General features: G+C 37.1%; 1 protein-coding gene across 9 annotated transcripts in view; it reads right to left on the bottom strand.

The window, feature by feature from the left end:
- fam49al (family with sequence similarity 49 member A, like) overlaps positions 1–12,874 on the bottom strand; it is a 28,514-nt gene that overhangs the window by 5,113 nt on the left and 10,527 nt on the right. For 2 of the 9 annotated variants that reach the window (XM_047807883.1, XM_027175891.2), the window contains 7 exons: positions 9,038–9,130; positions 4,740–4,820; positions 2,018–2,139; positions 1,556–1,661; positions 543–679; positions 314–391; positions 97–213 (listed from right to left, as the gene is read on the bottom strand). In XM_047807883.1, the coding sequence (XP_047663839.1) occupies positions 97–213; positions 314–391; positions 543–679; positions 1,556–1,661; positions 2,018–2,139; positions 4,740–4,809 (630 nt within the window). In that variant the 5' untranslated portion in view covers positions 4,810–4,820; positions 9,038–9,130. Of the gene's footprint in view, positions 1–96; positions 214–313; positions 392–542; positions 680–1,555; positions 1,662–2,017; positions 2,140–3,879; positions 3,922–4,323; positions 4,404–4,739; positions 4,821–7,654; positions 7,903–9,037; positions 9,131–12,874 lie in introns of those variants that run through there. The other 7 variants (XM_047807882.1, XM_027175887.2, XM_027175889.2 and 4 more) reach the window with 6 other exon arrangements.

The following is a 12,874-nucleotide window of genomic DNA, read 5'->3' as shown; positions in this document are numbered from 1 at the left end:
AAAGTCTCCAGAGGGTCTTCCTTTAAATACACCAATCTTAAAGATTTTTCTGTATATACTGTTCAAAATATTATTCTAGAGCAGGTTTATACTTGCCTCTGACACAAACTTAGTTGTGGCATTGCTCAAGGTTTTCAGCATGGGTGTCGCTTCCGCATAAAACAGAGACATCCGATTGGCCATTTCATTATTGACTTCATTCTCTGCCTCTAACTGCAGAAGATAAAAATATCAATTTGCTCAGACAGTGAACGTGTGTATGTGCATAATAACATGTCCAATCTTCAGGCTGAATGTTTATTTGGCACAGCACCTGCTGATTGTTCAGTCGATTCCTGCTTATGGTCCTCCTGTAGTAACTGAAGTCATTCTGAATGGCTGGATTTGTCATCTAAGAAGACAGGACAACTTGTTCAGAACATCGTGTTAATCACACAACCTGTTGTTATGACATAGAATTGGTTATTTATTACACAACACATCGACTTTCACATCATCAACAACACACACAGAGTGAACAGGGTGCTGTGAATCAATCTCACCTTTAGCTCATCAAAGCTGAGAGTGAAGTGCAGGATCTCTGCAAACTGCTTAGCCAGAGCCTGTTCTCTCTCCAGGTGCTGCATTGGAGCATATGGTGGGCTCGTCAGTGCTTCTAACAGGCTGCGCAAGGCATTTTCTGGAACAATGACAACACACAATAAGACAATATTGCCCAGAAAAAAGAGAGAGAGAGAGAGAGAGAGAGAGAGAGAGAGAGAGAGAGAGAGAGAGAGAGAGAGAGAGAGAGAGAGAGAGAGAGAGAGAGAGAGAGATGTTTTGTTCTGTTGCTATGCATATTAACACGTGTATGAGAGTGATCTAAGATTCTTAGGATTCAGATTGTTACTCAGTTTGTCTTTAGCAGAATCTTTAAATCTTAACCTAACCTAAAATCTTTCTGCCATATTGACACATGTTGTGTCCATTAATGCCTTTAGCATGCTTTAGCATATCTCAAGAGAAGCCATCCCTTCTTCTCATGAAATATGCAGCAGCACTTCTATAAATAACAAGCCAATATGTTTAACTGGAGGTCTGACGTGAAACTTAAAACCTACTGATCCGTTATCTGGATACAAGAGATGGACAGAATGAAGACATGGATATGTTGAAAAGCATGGATGTTTTTTATTCCTGCAGTCTTCATTTCATTGATTTGGTTTGTGTTAAGTTTCTATTGAGTCCGGTGCATTCCCTTGACACAGATTTGGTACTGCATTACTGGCTCGTCAGCATAGTTAAGGAAGAAGTGATGTGATATTAGCTTCTGAATCTGCTAAATTCTCATCCTCCCATACACAGGTCATGGAAGCTCTGCATCCTTTACACTTTACCGGATGCGGTAGCCATGGCGACACTTCTGTGAAAAATCTTTCATCTGCGCCAGAGGGAAGGCACATGCTGCTAGAGTCTTCACACAATGCCTTGGCTTACGTGGTGGCCACATCATGTAATCCTACTTGTTCTTTCACATTTTAAAAAAAATAGAAAAAAAATCTGGATATCCACTCACCTAACCTGAGTGAAAATTCATAGAAACGCTTTAGCTTGGCCACCAGGGGGCACACAGCATTCCAGGCTTTCTCCTGAAGCTGGAGGTCATTGGGGTTCTGAATAGCCTGGAAAAAAAAAAAACAACCACAAACAAAATTAAGAACAAATGTCTGTAATAGATGTGTTAGAATTGACAAACCACTGTAGATAAACAGAACTGAAAGACAGAATGAAAGACATCAACACTGATCCTTTCTTCTTTCTGTAAATTTGCTTCCACTGGCTGCAAGCTTTGATCTACAGGAGCTGTGAGTTTTCACAGCTGAATAAACATCATGATTCCATTTGTACTATGCAAACCTATGTGACCAAACCTACAAAGCCAACCTATTAGAAAAATATTTATTCATAAAGCAAATTTAATTATTAGCTTTCCAGTTGTGTGGCTGAGAAAGGTTTACTCTTGGGGACATGCTCATACCTCTCTTATCTCTTGCCCCGCTCCGCTGTAGGACTGTAATTCTGCTAGGATACCATGAGCCTCCTCCAGGACGGCACTGACTTGATTCCAAACGGCCGTCTCCGCCTCTGTGGGCTGGGCATCTGCAGATCAAACATGGTCCCAATGGTGTCAATTTATGGATGCCAATGTAGACTAAAGTCAAACACATCCAATGTTCTTTTGGATTATTTATCACCTCTGTCAGACACAGCCTTGTATATGTTCCTTTCTCCTTGGAAGCCAATAATTTAGAGTTTAATTGGCCTAGTATTCACATTACTATTGATTAACAGAACTGGCAGTAAACCAAGTACCACACCCAGTTCCTGGCCAGGATGGAAGATACTTCATACTACGGTGGTATTATTACTTTATCACCCCAGACAGAGTGCTCTGTCCAAAGACATTGAGATAGAGGTTTTTTTAAACCACATGGATTAGTTATAACTCTGTAATAGCTACAGTAATAACTCTGGTGTTTAAATACATTAGGAGGATTTAGATTTATTAGAGTATCTTGGGGGATTCGATGCGGTTGAAATAACATTCAGCAAATTGAATGTGTAGATATGCTTGAGATTCTGAGCTTGGTGTGACTTCCAAATCTTTGTAACATGAAGTGGAATCAAATGTTGGTTATATTTTATGTGTATTTTAGCCTAGTAAATAGTCAGCTGCTTCAAAACAGCCCACAAATAGATTAACTTGTGCAAGATCACACATGATTTCTCAGGTCAAGAGGCTTTTATTGTCATTTCAACCACACATAACTAGCGTAGTACACAGCGAAATAAAACAACGTTCCTTCAGGACCATTGTGCTGTGTTGTACAAACTAAGAGCCAAGTACATTAACTTAGTTCTACAAGTTCTACATGACATGCATTTCTAATACTATCTCTCCATACAGAGACCTATGTCCTTGTCATCTAAAATTAGATAAAAAGTATTTGTCAAAATGAAAAATTATATTGAATCTATTTTTACTTGCTTATTCATTTGCTTATATGATTGTGCCATATTTATTAGAAGAGAACTAAAATTCCTGAATTAAACTATTAGTTTTTTTTATTTTTGGCCACATAAATGGGCCATTTTTTTTCTTTTTATCTTAACTGATGTTTGTTGAGGATCCCCATTCTTAGTTAGTGAGTATAAGCTGAAAATGTGGGGCGTTGTGTTCTGGAGAAAAAAAATTGTCTCTCACATTTGTAACATAATTAGGATTGGGATTGAATTTTTATAGTGTTGCCCTGGTATTATTTGTAGATTTGATTATATTACCTGTACATCGTTTCACATTGGAATTTGTCAGCTGTCAACTAATGAATGCTGTCAAAACTACGGATCGGATGCTGTCATATGACAGCAGTGAATTGTTCCTTCAGCTGCCAAATCACAGCAATTTTGAGAAAGGAAATCAAGAACTGTGACAGAAAAGGACACTCCTAGAAGCATCAGAGATTGTAAAGTACAGAGCAGAACAGGCTGCTGTCCATGTTCTTTTTAAAAAGTGCTTTATGGTTATTTAGATACTAAATAACCATGATACAAACCCCTATCTCACCTGCACTATTAGACAGTAATTTACTTTGTGTTAAAGTGATTAAGGCTGTGTCATTATGCATTACTTCATTACAGCTGAGTAGTTGCAGAGTGTTATTTGGATAGCAGCCTGTCTGAGCTCATTGTGCACATGGAGTTATTGAAACACCAGAGAGGAAATGTTAAAGTGGAGCTGGTAAAGGACTGGAGGTTTCAGAAAAGAAGGAGCTATTTGGAAAGGATAAGAGTTAGAAAAGTGAACAGAGAAATGGAAATTCCCACTTCCTCAGTTCTTACATATTAACATGCTTTCTTCTCTCGCTCATTCAGTCACACCACCTTGCCAACCGCACACAAACACACAAGCAAAAAAATAAAAAATAACATGGGTAGATGCACAGTCAGAGAATTGAGAAGAAAGTAGGTAAAGTATATATATATATATATATATATATATATATATATATATATATATATATATATATATATATATATATATGCTACATATAATTTTAATATACACAAGGTTTACTAAGATATTGCAAAGGATTCATGCTAGACCCATAAATCAGGGGAAAAAACAAGGTCACTGTAGAAGGTCCCTGTACATAGAATGGGAGCAATTTATATAAAAAATAGAGCAAAAGAGGAAATGAAAGCCACAATGGACGCAAATGGGGATGAGCAGAGCTAAGAAAATAAAGAAACAAAACTCAAAAAATAAGAAGCTGATGAGCTCACGTTCAAAGTCAAGGAAAACTATTGGGCCATGCTCAAGTTCGGCGCAAGCCAGCACTTTCAGGAGATTCCCCATGAGCCCCCTGGAACAGAAAGAAGGGAGACGTGTGGGTGATGGAAGGTCATGGAGATTTGTGTGGTGTGTGTGTATACAGATATGTGTGACATCAGGGGCATGTACCAGGCGTAGGGTGTGGATGGAATGGATTAAAACGTGTTGACATAGACCAGGAAGACTGGAGTGTTTGGTGTGATGTCATGGTGTAAAAGTAAAACTCTTTTTCCTGCTTCATTCTTATTTCTCAATGCAGGCACCCACAGAACCTCCTCCAATCCACCCATTCTCCCACCTCAGCACATCCACCCTGATCTCTCACACACACTGAGACATAACACACCACACAGCAACAAGCACTTACTTTCAAAGTCCAGAAAAAAATGTGGACAGTTCTCTAAATCCTTGCCAAGGACCTTAATGAGGTTCCCCATGGCTGGCAAACCTATGCAAGGGAGACAACAGATGCATACAGTACAATGCAACATCACCTGTTTTATCACAAAATCAGTTCAGAAGTTCATAACTTGTGTAAAAGCCATGCCACATTCTGTTTGGTCAAATATATGTTTAAGTTCAGAAACGTGGTGATTTTAAAAGCATATCATTTTTAATAATACATGAATAGAACTCTTGGATCTGGATCTTTAGAATTTGTTGCATCTTTAGTGGTACAGGACATAAAAAAATATTCAGTATTTATATATATACATATGTCAATTGCTGTTGACAAGTTTCACTCATAAATAATATGTGGGATAAATGTGACAGTATTCAATGTACAGTATAAAGGTCATAGAAATTATCAATGTGAAATATCACAGAGACCTAGCCAATAAGATTTATCCACGTAGGTTTGTTTCGCACTATGTTCATGCAATTGTAAGGCATTGCATTTATCATTCAGTGAAGTGATGAGGATGTCCAGAATTTAACGGTGTTAGCACTCTAGAAAAAAAATCTTATAGTTTCCAGCATGTCATATTTTTCTAGCACCTTCTAAAATGGTGCACGATACCTTGCTACAAGGTTGTTTTTCTTTTTAGCAACAATATTAGCAGCTATCTAGCTAATTATAAACAGTGTCTCATGCGCCCTACAGTTAAAACACTACAAGATGTTATGAGCACAAAATCTGATTCAATAAAACAAATTTTCCTGATTTTAAAATCAGTTTATAATCTCAAATTGATTCCAGGCTTGAATATATCTGGGCACTGTTTAGAGTCCCAACATATGCATATTTCATTGCCCAGTTTCAGCTCTCAGTATAATCGAAACTACTGAAAATATATGACCTTATAAAATACAGTAAGTCTATCATACATGTGTTCCAATAATTCCACATACAAATATTCATAAAAGTAGATCAGTTACAAAATCAGTCCCATTTTTGCACACTATGACATGGACTTGTGCTACTGCCTAATAACCATAGCTTAAAATCATTAAAAATCCTTTACAAATTATATTTATGATAAATTTATAACACTCCACAACCACCATAATTCTTTTAATGAACTGTACGTGATTCCATTTGTTATTCCCATTGTCTCTCATGTTTAATCTGAGCACTACCAGATCCCTGTAAACTTTAAGGTTATGCAAAAATCTATATAGGTTATATAAATCTATATAATAATTTACAGCATATAAGATGATAATTAGGGGAGCAGGTTACTGATGATGTGTGTCAATGTACGATTAGGAGTGTCATAATAAGACGATTTGCAGATATATATGTTAATGTCAGTACATTAATCCAAATCATCATTATTATATGCATTACATTATTTGTCTACAGTATATTAATTGTACTTTTAAAATGATTTATAAATAATTCAATAGACCAACAAGGGCATATTTTCATAATTCTAATACCTTAAAATAGTCTTTATTTACATCATCACCATTCACCGTTTACTCACAACAGTAGGCCTATATCTGAATCTGAACAATACAATAATAATGTTTTATATATCAAACCATTTCTTTTTGAATCAAAATCATATTGTACTATAGTAGATTTGGTTACTGAATCCTGAATTATTAGCATTATGAATTGAAATGATGTTGTGTAACATGGAAGCATGTGGTTTGCACGCCAATGTGCTACGTACTGTAAAAATATAATCTAACCCACTACTCATGAAGTATCCACTAAATATTTTTTGTTTAATCTCTATGTGTAATCATCATAGCTATTAAACATGAATACTTGTGTGTCTCAAGAAGATTTTACAGATGAACTGAGGTATCTGGTATCAGGTAGCTGAGACGATCCCATGAAATTCTCACTTCTTTTTTCATATTAGAAATCCATATGTATCTAAATATCATTAGCATACAGAGATTTACCACATCTCTGTACTGCCTCCACTTAAAAAGTGAACGACTAAAAATAAACGCTTGACGTGTTAAGACTTCTTTCACAAATATGATCTGAAATGGCAGCTAGCCTTACGCTCTGCATCAAATGGTGATGCAGTGTGTGGTTAAAGGCACACACACACACACACACACACACACACACACACACACACACACACACACACACACACACACACACACACACACACACACACACACACACAGTACAGAGATAGCATTTCCCAGCCGGTTTATCACTGCCCGTCTCCTGGCAACTAGCCTTATAGCTCTGTTTCCATGGCTGGATCGCTCGCTTTGCTTTCTCCCCCTCCCTCTTTGCAAGCTGAGACTTTCATCAGCCACAATCTTCCTCATTTTCTCCTGTACTTATTACAAGAAATGGAGCGCATGTGGTAGCGTGTACCTGGCTGTTGCTACATATACTATTCACTTATGTAATGGATACCGTGTTCATCTATGTTTGTTCAAACTGTTTGATCATTTCATTTAAAATTTTAACTAAAAATACACAATGTATTTGTATTTACATTCATTGTTCAAATTAGTGACATAGGTAATAGTACAGATGCTTTTTTTGATTAATTGCTTTTTAGATGCAATTAATCATTTTTTTGATTAATATTTCTTTAGGTCGAGATAACATAAGGATAATCGCTGTAATATAATTAATTTTCAAGTATGTGGCAAAATTGTTTGCAGCATTGCTTCACTTAAAGGTGCAATATCCACCATTCAAACCGAGCCTCACAGAAGTCTTTTAGAGTCAACTCTGACGCTTCTGTATGATCAAAGAAAATTTCTCAGATAACTGACAGCATTAATTATTGCTCTGCAGCTGCACTTCAGCATAAAATGGACATCATGACAGTTACTGTTGTTATCACCTACCAGCCAACATATGCTTGCCTTCTCCCACCTTTCTTTGTTTTGTTCTAGTTCAATCTTCTAACACTGCTGTGCCTTTTCCTCCTCTGGACCCTGAAGTGTTCCTCAGATCAGCAGAATCATGCGCTTACCACGGTCAGGCTGTGTGCTGTGTGTCTTTACAAGAACTGTGCACTTGTGCCGAAGCAGTTCTGCACTCAGCATGACGCTGTTCTTTTCACACTTCTCTTTTTCTGACTTCTATTTGAAGGCACATTGTGTGTGTGTGTGCGTGTGTGTGCATGCGTGTGTGTGTGTGTTTGTGTGTGTGTGTGCGTGTGTGCATGCGCGTGTGTGTGTTTGTGTGTGTTTGTATGTGGGCGTGAGTGTGTGTGACAGATAGATATGTTACTTTTTGGTCCTGTGAACAAAGAGTGTGGGCTACAGAGGATGCCCTAAACTAGGCTTGGGGTTTAGTAGCTATGTTAACGCTTTAGCAGCAGCTTCCTGTGGACACAAAAGTTAGACAGAACTTTGGCATTGTTTAAGCTTCCTCAAAACAAAAAAAAAAACCCACTGAAAGCACACCATTTTGTGACATCTTTTTCTTTAGATGATTTATCTTTTATTCTTGGCTTGTAGATAATAAAAGGAAAGGATAAATCATTAATGCAAGCTATGCATGGCATGAAGTGTCAGCCCCCAGCAGATAGCTTTGTGGGTACGGATTGTTCGAGCGGAAAGGCTCTAAACCTTCATCTATAAGAATGGCTCATATACAGCTCTTGCTAAATGAATAAATATAAATGGTTGGCACCGCATAGCTGCATTAAAATATATTGAGTGGTGAGAGAGAAAGGTTGTGGCTTGTAAAGAGGAAGTAAGACTAGCAGTTACAGGTCTGTTGAAGAAAAATGAAAATGCCTTTTGCTTCACTTGTGTTTAAGAGTCAAACTTAACCATAAATTTGCCCAATTCCGTGCACATTACTCTAACCATGCTGTGGTGTGCACACCGGCATATTACATATCTATTAATATTCAGTACATGGTCACAAACCGCACTATATTGCAAGTGACTTACATTTTAGCAAGTGCAGAATATAGTCTAATCTAATATTTTTCACTGTAAGATTACAGTAAACCGAATACATGATCATTAAATATCATGGTGCACTATAGGTCTATAAATATTCAGTTCATGATTGCAGATGTTCCTACACTGTGAAGGAATGACATTTTTGAAAATGTATACATTTTGAATGCAGCCAAATAAATCTAGTATTTCCTATTACAACATTATAATAAACCAAACGAAATAAACTACACAACCAGTGTCGATAATGCCAATGACTGCTTAGTTAAAGAAGGTTGCACAGGCCACAGCTGGCCAGTTTCATACTCGTACCTTTGCTTGCGATTTTCCTCCAAGAGCACTTTACTGCATCCACTGGGGGCCTGACTGCTCCTCTGCCAGTATCACAGCATCAGCATCCACCACCTGAAGAAGAGAACGGAAGATGTTGTTATTGTTGCTGTTCTTTTCAGAAAATTGATTGGAAAAAGAGTGTAAACAAGCAAGAAACATAGATATAGACAGAGTGCTAGTTCTCATTGCTGTGTAGCACCGAGATACAGGGTGCTAACACTGACTAACTGAAGTGCAACACATATGCAACTATCTTTGTGAGGACCTACCACTGAGGTAATTGTCTCTCTATGTTCTATATAATTATAGTATTTAAAAGAAAAGTTGGTGTCTTCACAGGACCCTGCAACCACAAAATTTGTTCTTATTATCACACATTTGGTCTCTTTAGTGCATTCTAACACTTAATATTTGTCTGTTGTCGTCACTGTGAATATTTCTATTTGGACATACATAATTTTTTTTTGTTGCATGCGTGTGATTATGCAATTTTTATAGAAGTGACATTTCTTATAATGGTGGCTTTTGAGCAATGTAAAAACTCAAATGAATATTCAGTATTGACAAGTAGAAGCTTTCAGTTATTATAGACAGATGGTGTGTTTGTTGTGTTGAAAGAAAAATTAGCTTTTAAGTCGTGGCTTCTCAATTAAGAAAATGCTACTGGATTATAGCCCAGAGCAGTTTGTTGATAATGGAGACATAAAGTTGGCAAGAAATGTCTTAGATTTTCTAGTGTGTAGTTTACTGGCAGTTTCATGAACACATCTCACTAAAAGCATCTTCTCTAAATTCTGCAGCTCCATCCAACTGTATAGACATGCATATAAGTGTTGTTATTGATTATTGCATGTCACGGTTGCATGATGCTTAGGAAACCTTTCAGCAGTCTTCAATAACTGTAGTGTATAGTTCCAGTGGGAAATCCAACCTAAAACAACACAACAAAATTCTCAGAAATTTACTGGGCTAATAAATTCTCGAAGGACATGAAACAACTCTTCGTTTTTGAGTGAAAGAGATGTTCACATATAAACTATACAGTAACAACTCAAACACCCTTCCAACATGTCTGATTAGACAGACAGATATCAGAAGTTTTTTTTATGATTGCCCTTAAACGTTCAAAGCTTATCAGATATTATGCAAATTTATCTGGTGTATTTCTAACAAAAGTGGATATGAATAGTGCATGAAAATCATTTCAGATATCATTAAGTTAGCTGCTTTGTAAAGATTTTAAACACTTAAAATTTCTAAGAAATCTTGTTTGCTACATCCCTGGTCTCTATTTTCAAGCTAGTCTAAACTAAATAGTGGGATCTTTTCTGGCAAGCAAAAAAATGGCAAAAGCCAAAGCACACCTTATTTGTTCATTGTGAATAATGTATTCATATCCATTTACATCCCTATCATAAACTAGATGCTAACTACTGTATAAACCAACTGTTAACATACTATTAGGGCTCATGGGTTTGTGACTGTGAACTGGTATCTGCAAACTTTAGCTAAATAAAACACACACACACACACACACACACACACACACACACACACACACACACACACACACACACACACACACACACACACACACACACACACACACACACAAAGACACACACACAAAGTCTCCAAATTATCACCAGCAGCAGGCAAAAAGCTTGATGCATAATGCAGCAGTGTCCACTCCATAAATCCAAAAACAATATTCATTGCAGCAAACAAAGAGCTCTGCTTGTTACGATGGCTTATGGGCAACCTGCAGTCCTGCTGATCACCGCACACACACTGAACCACACAAGTGCTTCACATGATCTACCGTCCCGATTCAGCATTATCATTAACATGAACCATTATCACTATACCACGAGTGACAGAAATAGAGCAGTGTGTTTTGGGGTGATAGAGAGACGCACTGTATATTTACTGGATGTAAAAAAACGTCTCTTCTGTTTATGTCTAACACATCCTTGTCTGAATGGTGTTTGAAATGCCAGACTGTAAAGAGTTTAGTTCCTTTATTCCCTGATGGATTTACAGTAAGTGTATTGACTGGACTGTGTTCTTAATACATTTCAAGGGCTATACAGGGTCATCAGAGGTCAAAAGATGACTATGAGTGCTTGAGTTGTACACGGATCAAATGTTATGGGGCTTGACAGTGATCTGCTTAATGGGTCAGAGCCACAAATGATTAAATATAGACTAGCTAGGATTTTTTATGATGTGGGATGGATGATATAGCAAGGTCAGTCATTTCACCTCGGATATTGACAATAATCACCTCAATATTCCAATAAATTCTGGTCATAGCATTAAGGTCAGACCTGAGACACAAGCACTGTAATGACCAACCTTCTGTGAAATGTGCAGCCCTCAGCTTTAATTAGATTTCTTGTGTCTTTGTGAGCAGAGCAATACAGTCTCTTTGTCTTTGATTTTAGAATTTTTAGCGCCACCTAGAGAGAGACTTTATCTACAGAGTGTATGATTAATACTGCTTTGAAAAGGAATACAAGTGCTCTATCGATGTGAAATGGTGAACACTTGAGGTACATTTCCCACTTGGAGCCCAATCATGGGACCTCTATTGCATACATGGACAATAAGCATTAAAGTGTAAGGCTTCTGATTTAGCTAGCTAGCACTTGACAGCGATAAAAGTAAACGTTCAATATTTTCTTCAGCTGCATCAGTAAATAAGAAAATCAGCATCAGTATGTTTTGATCTCTTTTTTGGAATCTTCTGACAACCACACTGAACACGCTCATTTAAATGCAGAAACGAGAAAGAAAAAGTGTACTGTATATGATGTTTGTCTCTTTCTGTTGCTCTAAAACATACATTTCTGCTGAGCAATCTATAACCGACTTCCATTCTTAACTTGTTCAGTAATTTTTTGAGGAAGTAGCTAATTTCAAAACAACCGTCATTCATATTATTTATATTCCATATTTTGTAAATCCTGCATTTTTTTAAATAGCACTACGGTATCTACAGTGCTCTGAAAATATATATCCCCCTTCTGAATTCCTTTGTTTTTGCAAACTTGTCACAGACTGGTTTCAGATTTTCATACAAAAAGTAAAACAAGACAATAAGATCATGGGAATCACAAAGCACATTTATTAAATAATCATTTTAGCAACCATATGCTTCATCTGTCTTTCACATCAGAAAGATAATTTTGGTCCCTTATTATTACAGATTGCTTCAATTTAGCCACATTGGTGCCACTTTTTTCAAGAATGAAATGCCTGTTTAAGGATCTGCCACAGCATTGAAAAGGCAACCCCAAATCCTTAATTTTGTTTCTTATGAGTCTCTCAGAGGTAAAGTTACTCTTTTGTTTTAGATTGTTGTCTTGATGTATAACCCAATTGTGTTTAAGCTTCAGATCTCAGACTGATAACCTTCAGGTTATCACTGTCCTTCTGCATTTTCTTGTAGAACAGAGTTCATGGTTCCAATGATTATGGCAATTTGGTTCGGCCCTGAAGCAGCAAAACATCCTCAGACCACTACATTATCACCCCCATATCTAATTCCTATATCCGATATAGACCGAAGTTTTCTAAAAATCCCATGGAACATTATCCAAAAGGCTTAGTGGTCATCAAGGCAAGTGTGAGACAAGCCTTATGTTCTTCTTGGTTAGCAGTATTTTTTACCCTGCAGCTCTCCCAGCTCTCCCATGGACATTATTTTTGCTAGACTCATGAATACTGAGGCAAGTGAGACCTGCAGGTCCTTATATGTTCCTCTGGGTTCTTTTGTCACTTCCTAGATAAATTGTCATTGTGCACTTTCTA

The sequence above is a fragment of the Tachysurus fulvidraco genome, chromosome 24, assembly GCF_022655615.1.
Source record: "Tachysurus fulvidraco isolate hzauxx_2018 chromosome 24, HZAU_PFXX_2.0, whole genome shotgun sequence".
Classification (NCBI taxonomy): domain Eukaryota; kingdom Metazoa; phylum Chordata; class Actinopteri; order Siluriformes; family Bagridae; genus Tachysurus; species Tachysurus fulvidraco.
The sequence above is the reverse complement of the archived record's forward strand: the minus strand, read 5'-3'. Positions and strand labels throughout refer to the sequence as shown.